This window comes from Pyxicephalus adspersus, chromosome 9 (genome assembly GCF_032062135.1).
Source record: "Pyxicephalus adspersus chromosome 9, UCB_Pads_2.0, whole genome shotgun sequence".
Taxonomy (NCBI): Eukaryota; Metazoa; Chordata; class Amphibia; order Anura; family Pyxicephalidae; genus Pyxicephalus; species Pyxicephalus adspersus.
The window spans coordinates 55,411,815-55,430,420 of NC_092866.1; the positions used below are offsets into that span (position 1 = coordinate 55,411,815).

Consider the following 18,606-nt stretch of genomic DNA (forward strand, 5'->3'; position numbering starts at 1 on the left):
CCTGTAAATGATTTGATATTCACATGACATTTTTCCATTGTGACGGCCCACAAGTGCTAATCAAGGCTTCAAGAAGAAAAAACACTGGCAGAAAGCATTCAATCGGGGTATAATGAGCTCTCTCAATGAACCACTGCCTGCAACATCAGAGATTGGCCCGACAGCATTAAATGCTGAAATGTTGGAAAATAAAACAAACATCTGCTTGGATCACTAACTCGCAGCTCTCTCTAGCTGGTTCAATGAAATTTATTCTAGGCATATGAAGACTTTAAAAATGGGGTCCGCAATTTTCCTGATGTGACTATTCTGTAAATTCTTTGCATTTGATTTCTTACAGGTGTAATATACATTTGTATCTTTTGTTTGGTAATGTAAGTAGTATATACCAGCTGGGACCCCTTTTCATCTGTGTACATTTCTCTATTTTTTTAGTCTCTGTCTCACTGCAGTTTCTCTGTGAAACCCATCTTCAGTTTTGTCTACAGTTAACCCTCTACCACTCCACCAATTTTCAAATGTGGAGTCCTTACCTACCTACTATCTAGGTTCTTACAACTGTCCAATCCATCTCTAGTGAGTTGGTAAGCACTCCCAACCAACTCTGCACCCTTTAACTACAGTGGGGGAAAGAAACATTAAAAACCTCAACATTTATTCTAAGTAGATATATATTTCTAATAGAGCTATTGACATGAAATGTACACCAAATGTTGGTAACAACCCAAGTAATACACACATACAATGAAGTCAAAACAAACACATCTATAAAGGTATGTGTAATAAAGTGGAATAGAGCAAGGAATAAGTAAAAAGGAGGTGAGAAAAAGCATAGAAAGCCAAGAAACCTAATGAAATCTGTCAGTATTTAGAAAGCAATCCTACCTTTATCAATGCAAATTATATCAGCTGATTTGGTCCTAATTGATGACCTATAAAAAGGCTTCTCATTAGAAAGGTATCACACAAGAAGCATCTCATGATGGGTAAAAGCACTCTCTAAAGCCGTTTGCAGACTTATTGTAGCAAAACCTACTGATGGCATTGGTTACTGACGTAGTTCTAAGCTTGTGAATGTTGGACTGTTGGGGTCATAAAACCAACATGGAAAAAACTTGTTTTTAACCTAAACCAGCCACGATCAGGTGGTCCTCGCAAGATTTCTACCAGAAGAATCAAAAGAATATTCAGGGGAGTTGTCCAAGATCCAATGATCACTTTCAAAAAACTTCAGAAAGGCCTAGAATTAGCAGCTACAGTACAAGTAATGCATTCAAATGACATGGCTGCACAACATTTGGACAAACCAGTGAAATACTGGGAGAATAGGTTTGTTATCGGCTAATAAGTTAAGACCAAAACTGAACTCTTTGGATGCCATTGCACACACCATGTTTGGAAGAGAAATGGCACTGCACCTCACCCAAAAACACAATAGCAACAGTGAAGTTTGGAGGTGGGGACTTCATGGTGTGGAGCTATTTTTCAGCATTTGGTACTGGCAGACTTCATATAAATGATGAAAAGGATGAACGGAGAAACGTATTGAGACATTTTTGATGAAATGAGAGCGAACATTTCAACAAGACAATAACGCCAAACACTGCCTTGAATCTAAATAAAAATCTCTGGAAAGAACTGAAGATCAGTGTTCATAAAAGAGGTCCCCAGGACCTTCAAGATTTGAAGACAGTTTGTGTGGAGAATCGGCCAAAATTACACCTGAGCAATACATGCAACTAGATTCTTCATATTGGAGGTCTTGTGAAGCGGCCATTACAAAATAATAAAAATAAATACATATAAATAAATACATATAACTTAACCTATATAATTGTTTTTGGATTTGTCTTGATTTCTTGGTATGTGTGTATACTTGGGTTGTTACCAACATGTGGTGTACATTTCATGTCAATAGCCTCATTAGAAATATATTTACTGAGAAAGATGTTGTCGTTTTCAATGCTTATTTCTCAAGGCTACAAGGCTACATTTCCTAATGAAAAAAACAACATGCTTTAATCCATTTTACTCCTTAATAATACCTAAACTAAAAGCATACCTAAACTCAGAAATTTCACTTTACATAAAAGGGTAGACAACCCTTTTTTGTAAAGTAAAAATTCTGTTGTTTTATTTTTTTATTTTTTTATTTATAGGAAGTGCAAAAGCCTCCCGGGATACCTACGTCACGCATCCCGGGAGGCTCTTGGGTGCTCCTTCTGTGCATGCCTGAGCATCTCAGGCTTGCACAGAAGGAGCCTTTTCGGGCAAAGAGAAAAATATGCCGATTTCACACACGTGCAGTAAGATCAGGAAGTTTTTTTTCTATCCTATGTCACCAGATATCGCGCCTGAGTTGTGTGTTGTAGGATGAGCAACCAGGAAGAAGAAGAGAAGATGGCAGCGCCCGGAGTGCCGGCTTCGGGACAGATGCTGGGACTTGGCTAATCTTTTCCGGTTTTCATTGTCATGAATAAAAATACAAAAACACATGTTTTCTACTTTAGTCTATCAAGTGAGTTGCAAAGAAACAGCAGTGTGTCCCCACACAATGCTATGTATCTTAAGCTCAAGTCTTGTTGTATGTAAATACATATTTAAAAGGAACCCATCATGATGGTGGCTAAAGAACAAATGATCTATTTCCTGTCTTTTGTCATTCCAGACTGGAGTACAGTGCTCATCTTTCAAAGGATGGAGAAGATAAACTTTTATCAGTGAAGTTGGCTAATCCAGCAAACCTGGAATAGATTTCTTATTTCTCATTTTGCTAGCAAATGTTTTGAATCCTGGACCAGATCCATTTCAGGTTTGCTGGATCACCCAGCTTCACTGATGAAAGTATATCCCCTCAAGCCTTGAAGAGCTTTAATAAATCAGGATCTATGTGTGGAAATGTAGAGGGGGGCTACCCTCATAAAACAGGGCCACTTTTATGGTCCAGCATTTCTGCTGTAGCTGGTATCTGCAGTTCCAACAGGTTCCTTTTACTTATTCTAAAGCAAATGGTTACACACATTTAAATCAGCTCTGTCACTTAAAAAAAAATTGAAAAAAGGCAAACAAGGAAGACCACAAGACTAAATAATTACCTCTACAGCAAGTGTCAAGTTCTATTTTTTGCTCTTTTTGATCGTTATGGTCTTCAAGATAATCTTCACTGTCCAAAACCATACTACACACTGTATTTTCACTTGCAAAGCCCTGGGTCAATACAGGACACAGTAGTAGTGATGTAAGGGGGTGAACAGAAGGAACTATAGAACCCATACCAGAGGTTCAATCATCTAATGTACTTGTATCACAACCAAACAAGCAAAAGAGGTTCTCAGATTCTGAGTTTACAGACAAAAAATGTGGAGTTGGTATTCAAAAGGATTTCAAAATGCCCTGTCCTTTCCAACAAAGCTGCAACTTCTTCTCTACCTAACGTATTGCTGTGGTTTTAAAATGCTGCTTCCCTGCAACAAGCACATACAGGTTCAGTTCTAAAATCTTGAACACAAGGTGAGGGATCTTTATTTTAGTAATCTAAATTTCATTGGACTTAGCACCTTGCATACCTTAGGTATGTCAGTTGTACACCTGAAAACTTAGTCCCACCCACCTGAAGCAGTTATTATCAGTATCTCACTCTCCATGTTGGGTCCTCATATGATTTTACATTATAGAGAATGCAGTAGGTGGGGTGAGATTCCAGAGCAAGCAATGGAGGAAACTACAGAACAGAGATCTTTGCTGGGGTCAATGAGAAATAAAAGCAGCCAATTGAACGCTTAATCTACCAGCTTTAACACAAGAGTAAAATAAATATTTTATGGATGACCTCTGAACAACAAGCTACCAAAACACTACAAGAATTGATCATCTCGTAATTTTTTCCTGACATTTAATACACTGGCTACAGCAAAAAATGCCCCACCTTCAACAGCTTCCTTAAAAAAACTAAATGATTTGTAAAAGTAAAATCAGCAGGTTCTTTTTATTAGACCTGCACCAGACTTGCAGATCTATGCTGAAAAAAGAAAAAAAAATCAGTTTCAACTGCAGCCCACACATTGCGTAACTCTAAGCACACACAAAGCAAAGCCTTAGCATGCAGGAATGAGAACTAAGACTGCAGAACTCAATAGCATAAATTCTGTTTCTTAGCTTTCACTTAATTACCTTTAATTTGCTAAGTGCATTATGAATGATGCACTTCAAAATAATTTAAAAATCACAATCCTGCAGTCACAACTAATAAATTAGCGCCAAACTGCTACAACAGAGAAGAACCCTGGCAAGATTTTGTTAAAGACAGCTGTGAAAATAGGCAGAGGGGTCCCGCTGCCGCATGAATTGACGGAATAACACACTGACACATACAGAATTCAAGCAGCAGCGTAATTACCTTCAGCTCTTCTCGCAGTCCTGGCTGATAGTGCTCTTCTCATCCCTGACTATTCCCTGCCTCCGGTATCCTCCTCCGAAATATATGCTAGAGCTTGCTCCTGCTGCTATTGAGTGATTTGCCAATAATGGCCTGCTTACTTATTAAAAAAAAAGTCTCTTAGCAACCATTTCTTAGATCTTAATGTGTAGCTCCTCCAAATATGAATCATTATTCCATCTGTGCTTTGACAGTGAGAAGACAATGATCTTAAAATAGTTCCTATATGTCAGGTGTGGTCACTGTTGTCAGTGATATCAAAGATAAAGGAGAACCTGTCTGGTATGTGAGACCTTGAAGACTACGATTAAATCCCTACATTGTAAAGGTGTTGTGGATAAAACAAAGCAAAATTAGCTGCATGTTTCTTTAAATTCGTGACTATCTTGACTTTATCACTACTTAGTATTCAGCAATAACAATCATTTTTTCCTTAAGGCTTTTACCCTAAAGTCTCTATTTTGTGATATGACACTGTTGACAACTTTATCCATGCAGATTACCATAGGGAATACCACAATATGCAACAACACTCAAGACATTAGAAGCTTTGTAGAAAAATGTTACTTAATCAAATCTGTGAACTGCTATATATATCCCGTGCTTGACAGAAACCTTTCCTGTGGTTCGGACAAATTAAACGACCATACAGATATGTGTACGGTCATCATTAGATTGTAAACTTGTTCTTTTATTTTTCTGGACTTTGATTCTACATGTTTGTGTGGATTTTGTGAACTGCACTTCTTTATTACTTGTTACACAGTACTGCTTACTATACCTTTAAATTAGGACTATTAACAACAATAAATCTTCAAAATCATTTATTTCCCTTTCACCGTACAAAATAGGAGAACAGGAAAATGCATTAGTTGAAAGTCATGTTACTCCCCAAGCCACATATTTATTGAATGAATACACTGCTTTCCCGGGCATACACAATAAATAATAGGAAGAATCACTTCCCAAGACCAGCTTGATTCATTGATGTCCAGTGAAACGGGAAGTATACACTTATCCTATGCAATGCAGGTGTTATAGATGGGCTCACGTCAGAGCCAGATTTTTATTATTCCACAGCATGCTCCCAACTACTAATAGCTGGTTTTATTATACACTTATACCAGAATACACTCCAGCCTTGGAGAGGTGCTCTTGATCCAGTATTGGGAGCACAGAAGGGATTTATCATTAGAGGCAGATTTCAATCTGCAGATGATACTTGAGACTATTCAATGTATACAGCAGAATGTTAACCACCAACTGTCTGACTGATTTGACATTAGCTGAATACTAAGGCAATTCTACAATTTACATTAACCGGAGCTGGGAATCTCACTTTTACTAACTGCTGTTCTCCTGTAGGAAATCTAAGCATCTATGTAGGAAGATGCCATCAAAAGGCCCAGTTTTCTACAACAAACTTATCCTGAGAAAAAGGTGAGCTGTAATTTTGTTTTACAATAAAAATCACTATTTAAAATGGTAATGTTAGGGAGCTCTGAGCATTCACCCTGTGCTTATTTAGCCATGCCAGATCTCTAGCAATAAGTTTAAGCCACATTTGATTAACAGTTCCCCCAAACAGCACAGATGTTAAAACTTGTGCAGTACATTTCTGCAATACATCCACTCATGTTCTATCACTAGCAAGTATTTGCCAAAAATGCTTTGAGCTCAAAAGTCCTATTGTGGGCTGACAACACAAAGCATTTCTGTCAGCCCTATCCAGTCTTCACTCCCACTTTCAGATATTCAACATAAAGGCTAATCGTTCTGTAGTCTTAAGATAAGAACTAGAAGTGCACTTTGGGAAAGTGTGCAGAGGACACAGGTCAGTTGTGAATTATTGACATGAAGATCTCAAAAGCAATGCGTGTTATCTACTTATCAAACATATACAGTATAACACAGAGCTACAGACGGTATACAGGCCCAAAGGAAGCAAATAAAATTAAAACTAGGAGCCTTTTCAATCCACCTATTTTTGAATGTTGCGCTAAACTCCTCTTTATTCAGAACCCGAAAATTGGTATATTCCGGTCAAATATAGTTTCTGGTTACTTTAGAGTTACTAATAAAAACAGGCCTAAAGAACAGTTCGATAACATCCTCCATTATTTAACCCTATATCAATAGAGGCACAATAGCAATGCAGTACACTATATCCAGAGTATGACCAGTTACAAGTCCATTTATAATCAGATAAATATACCTGTATCGTATAACCAGAATGTCCCACAAAAAGCTCAAGGCAGTATAATGGCAGTAGTAAAAAGTCCACACCCAATTTTGACTAGTAGGAAAAACAGAAGAGGTCCAAAATATGAGCATTTAGGGACACTGAAAACACATGTAAACTGCAGGACTGATACAAGAAGCATTGGCTTACTGAAGGCATGGTGTTTCAACTTTAAAAACTGATTTTTTTTTTTTAGCCTGCTGATTGCCTGAGAGTGCCGGTTGCTTGAGTTCCAAATAACATGGAGTAATTTCATAAAACATCTACAGCCTTGGTTTGACCAACAGCTCAGAAGTTCCTACAGCCATCATTTTGACTTGCCCCAGAATACCCACATTTTAACAGGACTAATCTCAATAACAGCACACCTGCTTAGGGTAGTGGGTATTGGAGAATGGAGCCAGTTTGTTTTTAGAATAAGTTCTTCTTACCTTATCCAGACTATTTGGTGGACATGGGCTACAGTTTGCTGCCCCACCAACATTAGTTCATCGCTTGATACAAAACATATATGTACTGTACACTAAACTCTTCAGCTATGTACTCATCCTGGATAATTGTCACCCAAGATGAAGGATCATGATTGGTAAAAATCAAATGTCTGTGTACAGTGTTCCCAAGATGTAATTTAGTGAAGGATCGCTAAATGACTGACTGCTATCATTTCCTATGAAGACTTTCCCATAGAACTGAACAGTTCTACGTTTACAGAGCCTGTTCATTCTAGTGTTGCTGGATGCCAAAGTCCTGAGTAAGATTTTTTCTATTTTGTAAAAAATGCTGTATGTTTAATACGAGCATATAATGCTACAGAGAAGTGCTCAAAATTTCACTGGGGTATATTTTAACAATCGTTATGCTTTTAAGCGCACAATATAAACTTAAGCAAAAATACAAGAAACAGCATAAATACTGTATTGATTGTATCAATAAAAATAACACAGTAGGGTGAACATCAACACTAAGTAAGCAACTTCATTTAACACTTTCATACTGTGCTATTAGTATCAGTATATACTTGCCATTACTGCTATACACTGCTACCATAGAAACAGCACTCGGTTTTATGGTTTTAAAGTACAGTACTACCTTCTTAAACCAGAAGATATCTGCATGCTGTCAATTTAAGCACACACTGAAACACGAAAAAAAATTGTGCTTCACAATAAAAGTAGCAAGCATTTGCAAAGCCATTTATTTACTCCAACTTGCACACAGCTGTTTCAAACTTTAGGTAGTAGAGCTTAGGGAATACAGAAATAAAAGGCTAAAACTATTTGTATGCTAAAAAAAATGGTGAAAAAATTGTGCCATATATCATCATTTCCAGAACGTTCAGCAAAGGGAAATAAAGTAAAGCTTGGAACAGCTAAAACCTCTTCCACTTCATTTATGGCAGGTAAAAAAAGACTTGACATTACTGACATCATGACTTATTTTACAGTTTTGCTGAATAAGCATTCACATGCCTTTAGCGAATAAGCTATATATTTCAAAAAGTAATGGCAGCAAGTTGCTGATATACTACATTGCCATTAAAAAGCTTTTAGCTATATCAAAGGTAAACAAATTACTTTGTTTTACAAGAAAAACATGATGCTTTCTTACCTGGAATGGGGACTGGCTGTTGTAGTTTTTAATTTCCTTGTTGGCTCCACGGAAAAGCAAAACTCGTGCACAGCTGTCCTGTGAGACAAGCCAGAAGAAAACCTTAAGAAAAAGGACCATAAAATACCTATACTTCTAACACAGTTTTTTAGAAATAAAACCAATAACAATCATACTCTACTGGCAAAACCAAGGTAGGCAGACACTTATAGGGGCAAAATATGGTTAAGTACCAGAAATAACATGGCCAAATAGAAAGCTTAGAAATTAGGCACCATGCAACTAAAAGCAACTGGGTTGCATAAAAGGTTTTGAGTAACAACAAATTTAAACGTAACGGCATATATTTTAGAATAAACTTTTTTAAACAACAGTCCAAGCCTCATCCTAGCTTCACTAACACCCCCACTCCATCTTTTTACATACATCTGTACCAGGACCATGCAATGTTTACTTCTCTTTGGGCAAAAATCTTTTTGGCAATAGCCGCACCTATTCCCTGGGACCTCTTATTTACATGGGGTGTCTTGGAAATGATCTACAGCATCCAAAGAGGATTTGGATGCTGGAAAAGAAACATTGCAAGGACATAGTTTTAGTACAGGTTAATGTACTGGAAAAACTCTAAATATAGTGGACCTCAAGAATAAGTCGAACTTTTAAATTTGCTAAAAATTTTCTCATGTATAAATCACAGTGTATGGTGTAATGTGAGTTTGTGCAAGCGTTTCAGCTGGTGCATCCTGTATGTGAAGTTCTGCAGTGCTTGTTATGCCAAGGGTATTTTATTGTCATCGGAGATCTTGTGTTTGTGTGTGCACATGTGAATGAGTAGCATTTTAGCAGCGATAGTGTGTCACCGACAGAGAATGTAAGTTCCCTCCCCAATGAATTTTTCTATTTAGTTTCTAATGCAGAAACTAAAACGTTTAGAGAAAGGGGACTATCTTCAAAAAAGAAGGTTCATATTGTAGCTAGAGTTTTTTTTAGGAAACATCCTTTGAAAAAATAATTCAGAAGTGCTGGCAGGTAAATGGGCATCCCCATGTAAAGGATGACCCTCTACCTTTAGATACAAATCAAGTAAGTTCTGGTACCCCTTTCTGTCGAATCAAATTGGACATTGATTACTTGTATGACACACAAGAGGCATTCCTATTATTTATTATGTTTAGGTGGTATGAGCCTTTATTTCTTACCTGACCATGCAGAATACTTAACAACAAAAACACCTTTTTTGTTGGTTAAGGTACATTTACTTTGTGGTGCCTGCTCTCAAGCTGTTACATTTGATCTAAAACAGTTGTATACAAGAAATGTTAGCTTTACAAAGGGCAATTGCAGTATTAGTAGGTCTGGGACGTATGTCTCTGTATTCCACTACTTGTACAGAATCACATAATAACCCCATATCACCCCATAATTCATATGTAACAGATGTATTTACAATTTCAATTTACAAATAAAAAATATTTGGGCAGGGTCCTTTCCTCCTCCTGTGTCACTGCCTGTATCTGTCTGTCATTTAAAAACCCTATTTAATATATAGAGCTGCGTAATATTTTGGCGCTATATAAATCCTGTTTAATAAAAATATAATAATAAAAATACTAACTTATGTTGTCTCTATTTAGGGTTGCTTCTAGACATTTTATTGCACACTCACCCTCCAAACCCCATTTGAAAAACCACAAACACTTGTAGTAGGAAGTGAACTTGTAGTCATCATGTGCGCATGATGACTATTATTTCTATATAATTTTCATTTAAAAGGCAAAGGATTACACATTATTCATATGCAAAATTTCATATTTAACTAATAGAAAAATGCTTTAAAAAAGAAAACTTACCTGGTTGTAGAGGGCACAGATGTGTAACGCAGTGTTCCCAGATGCATTCTGGGCCCCCATGTTGGCACCATAAAACAGAAGGTGCTCTAAATGCTGATAGTAACCATTTCGGCATGCCTATGAGGGAATACATCATTCATTTAGTAAAAATGTAAAGCAAGTGTTCTAACTTGAGAAGGAAACTGCAATAAAGTCAAATCAATGTTCTGTATTTAAAGGTTTGAGCTACCCATTATCATATTTTGGTTAAATAAAGTCTTGGACATTCTCAGGCTTCATCTATCACTTCAAATGGTGAATTTTCCTATTATTTAGCCTCATTGCTGCAAGAAATGGGGGGGGGCAGCAATAAAACACTCTTCGTAACCCTTTCCTATTTTAAAGCAATCCTAAATTCCCATCCACTGCCTAGTAATGAGGCAGCCCATGGTAAAGGTACAGATTATGAATGATATCCCAACATATTCTGCAGTTAGCTTTGTGATGTGGTGTGTGATGAGTTGGGGAAAGAAGTGTCTTGAGGCCCCCTTGAAGAGTTGAGACATCAAATAAAATCTTTTCTGCACTCAGTATAGAGAGATTAGTGCTTTCCTCTATTTCTAATGAAAAACTTGACAATATATCTCGAGTTGTTGACTTTAGGTATACTTTCAAGCAAAATTTTCCATTGGTTTCCATTAATTACCTCCTTAAAATGCCAGTTGTGTTGATTCCACATACACCCACTAGCTTTAGTATGTCACTAACCAGGAACACGTATTGAGGTAAGGAAAGTCAGAAGTCCTGCGTATTAGTCCTTTGCTTTTTTGTTTCGGGTTAGTGATTGAACATTTTTATAGCAAGAGGGTCAGCTTTACAGCCAGAGAGCTAAAACTTTGTAGAATGTGAGAAAACAAAGACAGTTTACATGTTTCTTTTAAATTTTCATTTAACTGAATAATCCTGAACCTCAACTGAACCTCTGCTTTGACAAAAAAAAAACCCTCTGTCTACTCCTAATTATCATGCTTTGGTAGCACTGCCCCAAATATACCAGTCATGCAGTGGAAACTAAAAGTGCTAATCTACATTTCTTTTTGATATTGGAAACTTCTAGTGCCATAGTATTTGGCATAAGGTGCTGACAGCATGTCTATATTACATAGTGGCCAAACTCTTTGACCTCTGTAATTACAGACAGTGTGACAAATGTTCCTTCTTTATTCCACTCTACTCAACACTAGAAAAAAGCTTTTGGTTAGAGCTCTGCTTTAATTCTTACATGGGCATATGTTCCTTGAAAGGTGCCAAAAGCATCAGTATCAAATCCTAATAATCCAGTTACTAGTGTCAAGATGTCAGTGGTATAACTGCAAATCTAATATTATTAGGTGCTGCATACCTAGTTAAATGAGAACACATCATTCTGACTGCCACATTTATACACCAGAAGCCAGATCATCATAGAATATCAGCACAATGATCTTACAATAAACAAAGATTCCCAGATATATAAATATGTCTTATGACTTTTTCCCAATGAATCAAGGCGGAAACCAATTCAAAAGCCAAATAAATAATCTTTTAGGGGGTTGTTGTAAGACATGTGTACCAGTAGAGGCTGCCAGAGCCTTAATGCACAGTACAAATGAAAAACTGCAGACCAAGCTTGTTACGGACTCCTAATCTATCAGTTACATGGAGAATGCTGGTGTAGGAACTGTCTGCATCAAAAAATCAGTGAGGTAAGGCTAGCCAGCAACTAGAATAAATGTTTCATGAAGATGCTAAATGTGACAGAAGCATTTACTTCCCTGCCCAGGAACAGGAACCTGAGAAGTCCTTTTTGCAACACTTGGCAAACCCATATCAAATTTTGGAACCAGTCAGTAAACTCTGTGAGCATATTAAAGCATTTAATTAATGTTGTCTTTTTAAGGTATATAGTATTCTTTTAATGAATACAAAATTTAAGTTATTACTGGAAGGAAAAAAGTTAAAAAAAAAAAGTTTGTTTAGAGTCTGCCACCATTGTTTTAGGAAAGAGTTACATTAATGTTTAGGGAAATCAGGATGTATTAGAAGGGCCAACAAATATCCCAGGGTAAAGGTGATTGAATATTTCCTACAAACAGCATGAAGGGTTATAAAGGTAATTCCTACAGTAAGGTGTTGGAAAAATTTGGGGAGAGTAAATATATTTTTTGATCAATGTAGGTCATTTTATTATGGAGTGAGAATAGTTGTTCTGTATGGATGGAATATTTGGTGTGTGCATGGATTTTCAAAGTATTTCAAATATTACCATTTATGAGATTGGCATGGGCAAAAATGATGGGACCAATAACCTAATATTTAGTTGACCAAATTTTAGACGCAATCACTACAAGAAAGCAATACTGTAGACTCCTGCGCTTGTCAACATGTAATTTGGACCACTCTTCTTAGGAAAACGGATTCAGTTGTGCTACGTTTAAAGGCTGCCTTCAGATGACTGTATGTTTCAGTACTTTGGTGTGGATAAATGGTACCAGGGAATGAGATCAAAAACTTTTGGTGTGGTTAGCACCCTTATGGATCAATATATAGAAAGATATGACACAAAAGGTGGGGCTTTTCATATACCACAACCAAAAAAACTGTTTAAATATCGATTTATTAAAGTATTATAACAAAAATACATATAAAAAAGGTATGTTTCAGTACTTTCTTTAATATCATGTTTTTGAGTCCTTGCCCTGTTGGTGGATCCATGACCTGCAACTGAGACAGAATTTTCTCACAATAGGCTACACATTAGGTTCCAGAATGTCTTGATAGTGTAGATATTTTTTTTAAATCCATCATTCTAATCCATTCATAGTCCTTTCTATGAGTATTACCAAATGTGCTGAGGCCATTTTGGAATATCCTTGTAAAATATACGGTATGTGGCATTTTATCTCTTTTTACTTTGTTTATTTAGTTGAATGCAAAGTTGTGAAAGTCAAAAATCACTTTACTACTTTAATCTTAAAGCTAGTGTTAAATAAATAGCTAACATTCTAAATCAACCAGCTCCTCCACTTTTTGACATTTTATTAAAAATAGAGAATTTAGATCATCATAACCATCAGTGGGTTAGCTATAGTACAATGCAATACCATGTTCCCTTCACAACAAACAAAAATCTATTCCAATATGTGGTCAGGTTGTATAGGATATAGCAATGTCCTTTTTTACCTACCAAGCAAGAAAGCAGTCTCTGACATAAAATGACAGTTAACAGAATGTAAACATTGGTATAGTGAGTTATTAATTACACCCGAGTGTCTGCCTTTAATGGACAAGGATCACGGGGCAGGTGGAAGGACCTAGTGTGAAAATTAATCCATTAGCCAAGTCTTGTTTACATGATCAGCCCTATACAAGATAACATATTTCAGCAAGACTAATAATGATAAAGTGAGCAAAATAATCACAACATCCCTCACAGTGACCTGAGTCAGTGATTACCAATACCTAATCAACTCTCTGAGCCCGACAGTAATCCTGATGTACAGTATAATATTTACATTTACTTCCTCTGCCAAGAAACAAAACATCCGTGAATGATTATTGCATCTGGGATCTCTCATGTCATAAAGCGTCTAGAGATGTCTTATTATGTTTCTAGAGCTGTCTTAATTTGTTTATTGCTGGGAAAAATCCTTTGCATGAAATCATACTGTCATGGATGGAACCCAGCGTAATGTTAATGGGTCGTACTATTGAAACTCCAAGCTGTCACATTCTTTTCTTGGCACCAGCAACAGTAACAGCTTAATAATTGCAAAAAACATATGCAAACCCATCTGTAATCTGAACAGACAAAACCATTTTGAACACTATTATCAGAGTTGTGTGTGTTACATAAGAGTTTGGCAATCACAAAAGCAAGCAGCTCCCAAGTTGCTCTATTCACTCACCAGAAAAAAAGAGGAAAAGCCCTTTAAAGTCAAACTGGTCACAGCTTAGTACACACTTGCAATAACTGCTGCAGAAAAATGGATCTTTGGTGATCATTTCAGATAACAGTTTATTAGCAATGGCTCTACAGAACGGCTACTTGGCTCTCTGCACAGTTGCACTGGTATACAATAGAATTTCAAAAGTACTCTACAGGAGACATTGACTTGAAATTCAACAAGACAGATCACCAATAACATCTGAGGACACTTGTACTAACTCCTGAGATGAAAGCATGTACAGACCTATACACAAGCACCAAGAGCCTCTCCCCAGTTCCATGTGACAATCTTGCCTAGCAGCTGTTGTTAAAGGTACTAGGTGTGCTGCTACCCCAGAAGAATCACATATGTCACATCAGTCTGGAAGGTAAAAGTGGTCTGCCACTACTTGAATTGGGTCCTGAAGGCTATTAGGAGGAGTGTAGCATGCTGTGATGTTTTTCCAATCCCTCCCACCAGCCATATTCTGCCTGTGCTGCACAAATTCAGATACCAGTTTAGGGGGGGGGGGGGGGGGGGGGGGTCACTGGATCTAAAATATGGTAAAAAATGAAGAAAAAGAAAAAATTACGAGGGAGTAGGGGGATTCACAGAAGAGAAAACATAACCAGATACATACTTCAGCTTTAAAGAACTTTAAAGAACTACCGGCTGTAAATCGATACTTCCTCCTCACGTAGTAGACACAAAATTTGAATTAACTGAACCCTTTCCTGGAGAACATCTTTTCCATTCTATGGGTTTTGGCCACCCTCCATAAGATAATGGACACACATGATGTAGAGTCTCCTGCACATCATTGACTGTGTGATATTAGAGAGGAAAGTGTATACGATTGCAACGAGTATCATATAATGTTAAGCCAATCTGTTAATGTAATGTGCTGGCTAATTAAGGAAAAAGGGGGCATGTAAAGGCCAAAGAAATGAATTATACATTGCAATTTGTAAGTTAGCCAACCAAGAGTGTAACAGCAGTGGCTGTCACAAAACCAGCAGTCACAGATACCACATTTGCAATATTTTATCTTCCTGAAAAGCGTTAATGAAGAAAAGTAACCCGAAATGTGTAACCTCTTATTTATAATAAAACATCCTGCAGGAGTAAATGGTTTTAAGCTGAACACTAAACAAGATGATACCCTTCATTTAGCTTGGCACTGGGGCCAAATTATGATCTCAAATACAGGTGCCCTGGAAACTATACTCACAATGACATCAAAAAGAAAATCTCCAAAAAGTACACATAACCACAAGTGAACACAGGGCTATCTATGCTATCAAACTATACCATAAACCATACCAATAAAGTACTCTTATTTACAACCTTTTGCTCTGCTGGAAAACACAATGAAAGCATTCTGTCTTATCGTTTTGATAATTTAGAATATAATAAGTGTTTATCCTAATAGAAATCCTGTGTTGTACTGTGAACTCCACTGTTATTTCAATCAATATTATGAACACTCTGCTCAGCTTACTTTGTTGGTCAACAAGAAAACTCCATATTAGTCATCAATAAAAGGAGGAAGAGTGTCCTGTAGTTCCCAACACACTTGTCCTTCTCTATTCAGATTTCTGTAATCTAAATTCTACATAATCCACTGCAGCAAAATTACAGAGATCTCCTCATATTTGGGATAGGTTAGTCTAGTTCCTGAATCTGAAATGTCCTCTCTTTTACAGTTGTTTTTTTGGAAAAAAAACATCCAACACAGAGTTCCAAAGTCAAGGAAAAAAATGGAGGGTGAGGTGGACTGGAGTATGATTGTTCTGCTCATAATAATAAACTCAACGATAAAAAAAACTCAATTCAGAATGGATTGACATCTACTAACATTTCATACAATTATAAACTGTATACACTATAGGTATCTGTTTCCCAGGTTCCATTAAAAAAGACACAGCCCTGGATGTTACCTGATGAATCTCCTGCCAGCCATTCTCATCTTTGCAGCCAACACTGGCATGTTCATGAAGCAGCAGCTCACAACAGTAGGGGTCTCCACCCACCATGGCGGTGTGGTAAAGAGGTGTCAGGCCACGACTGTCCTTGTAGTCAGGGGATGCACCCAATTCCAGTAGGGTCTACAAAGATAATGTTGGAAGATAATAAACAAACTGATACGTAAAAAAAATAGGAGCCAAATACGTAAAGATTCCCACAGTGACTGTTACCTAAAATGTGGAATTACACTACAGTGACTACTAACAAGAAGACTATGGAACTAAGCTGAAGTGGTTTCGCTGCACTGAGCTGAGCTAGTTGCATTACATATAGTAATTTCTTTGTGTCAAAATCACTCCTGGTAATCAAGAAAATATGAAAATTGAGGCACAAAGTAAACATAGGTAGAAAGAAAAGCAATTAGATTGAAGAATGAAAACAGATAAATCACAGCAATTATGTTACAACCAGAGCAATAATGATTTTGAATTACAGAAATAAGCCATTTGATGGATGAATAAACAGAATATATCTTATTTACAAAATAAAATGACTTTCTGGGGAGAAGGAAAGATAATTCATATGAAACTATGTGTACAGAAAATTAGAATTAGAAGGTGAAATAATTTAGGCATCGATGCAGTGAACCTCAGTCCCCTAAATGAACATATAATTGCATGAGGACATTGATTCTATTTAGTGACCATCATGTGACACGGGCAGGCTGATCTGCCATATAATGTGTCTGATAAGAGCTCAGAGCCCCAGTAATATGCAATTTTCCTTTCTTTCACAAGGTGAATTCAAAGAGGGGAATATAACGATGCAGAATATTGCCAGCTACATTGCAGTTAATGGAAGATTTCAATACAGGTGACCCAGTAAAGAGCAGAAATATGCCGAATTAAATTCAGGCCACGAGAAACCCTGGAGGGGCACCTGATTCCTGCAGATGAGAAATGCTTGCAGATTACTCAGCAACACAGTATGCAACCTGAGGGTCAACAGATTAGAAACTAGCCTCATTACAGGGTACAAACTACGGCCAAAGGAGTAACAAAGCAGATTATCTAGTTAAAAAAAAATTTAAAATCAAGACAGATGGAGTTATGTGATATATACATGGCAAACTAAATAAAACTTGTCGGTTAGTTACAGAATTATATATAAAGTAATGAAAAGTGTGTTTTTTTTATTTTAGTTTTAGTTTTTTTTAATCTGCAAAGTAGTCACATGACATCTTTCATGCTCCTAATGTTTCACTGCTGAGGTAGACCTGGTTATTAATACCGATAAATCTCTAACCAAAACTGTACAAAGATCAGTTAATTTTTACATGTCATAGGTTGGATCCAAATATGTTTTTAAAAGGAGTCATTGTGTTTTATGGAATTACTTTACTATTTATTACCATTTTAGGAATTATCAGTCTAAAACATGCAAGCACTTTTATCTGAGGATCCATAAGGAAGAGATTATAGTGTAAACAAGTCCCAAATGCTGGATGTAAGCTTTTTTTCATACTAGTTGCAACAGTTTAGGGAAAAACTTTTTCTGTAGAGGTGTAAGGGGCACTTTTTAGTTCCATATAAACATGATTTGAGGATTCTAGTGTGGGGAAACTACAGTGGGCTGAACAGAACCCTCACCTCAAACCTACTTGAACAAAAATGCTTATTGCAAGTCAGGTAAATGATGTAAAAAATGCCCTTTTTCATGAATGGGTAAAAATGCATATCTTGTGAAGTGTCTTCCCAAAAGTGTGAAGGCTGTTAAAGGGTTTCGGGGAAAATAGGTGTCAGCTTCCTTTTTATGATTACAGTATTCTAATAAGGTTGGAATTTAAATGCTGTGAGAGAATAAAAAATGTACAACCTAACAGAATGTGAACTATTTCAGTTAAAATTATAGACAACATAAAAAAGAAACAAATGTAAGAAATTAATCATAGAATGTTGCAAGATATTTCTATTATTTGTCCTCTTGGTAAAACAGGACCTTAGTATCACGTGGTGTTTATTTTACACTGACTTCTGATAAACTTACACTGCATGGAGTCACAAAGCTGTTCAGTGAGTCATGGTACTACAGGATTGTACCGTCCATGCTAATGATGTGCCTGCACAAGCACAGACATAAGACTAAAGAGATGAGGTATGGTATTTATTGTTGTCAGAAGTGACAAAGGAAAACTGATAACAAAGGTTCATGAAAAACTGTTTGAGAGACTAGCTCAGCATAGAGGGATGCAGGTATGTATCAAGTTTTAGGCTGCTCAGTGTTAAAAAAGAAAAGAGCGTTGTTCTGACTTCAGTAATTAGAAAAGATAAAGGCTGTGATGAGCTGTATGCATGTACAAGAGCCATGTATGGCACTCTCTCTTCTTGTATGGCAATGAATTGAAATAAATTTCAAAACAATTAAAAATGTCCATACAGCTTGAGTATGGGTTTGATAGTGTTTTTAACCCTGTCCAAACAATGCGGGCTGCATTCTTTTTGGAGTAAATTCAAATTTCAAGCATGGGATTTTAAATGGTGCATTTTAATTTGTGGG

General features: G+C 36.8%; 1 protein-coding gene across 1 annotated transcript in view; it reads right to left on the minus strand.

Annotated features, from left to right (window-relative positions):
* LOC140337757 (SH3 and multiple ankyrin repeat domains protein 2-like) overlaps positions 1-18,606 on the minus strand; it is a 155,614-nt gene that overhangs the window by 39,738 nt on the left and 97,270 nt on the right. The window contains exons 7-9 of the mRNA XM_072421556.1: positions 16,023-16,190; positions 10,136-10,252; positions 8,286-8,363 (exon numbers count right to left, since the gene is read on the minus strand). Of these exons, the coding sequence (XP_072277657.1) occupies positions 8,286-8,363; positions 10,136-10,252; positions 16,023-16,190 (363 nt within the window). The remainder of the gene's footprint in view (positions 1-8,285; positions 8,364-10,135; positions 10,253-16,022; positions 16,191-18,606) is intronic.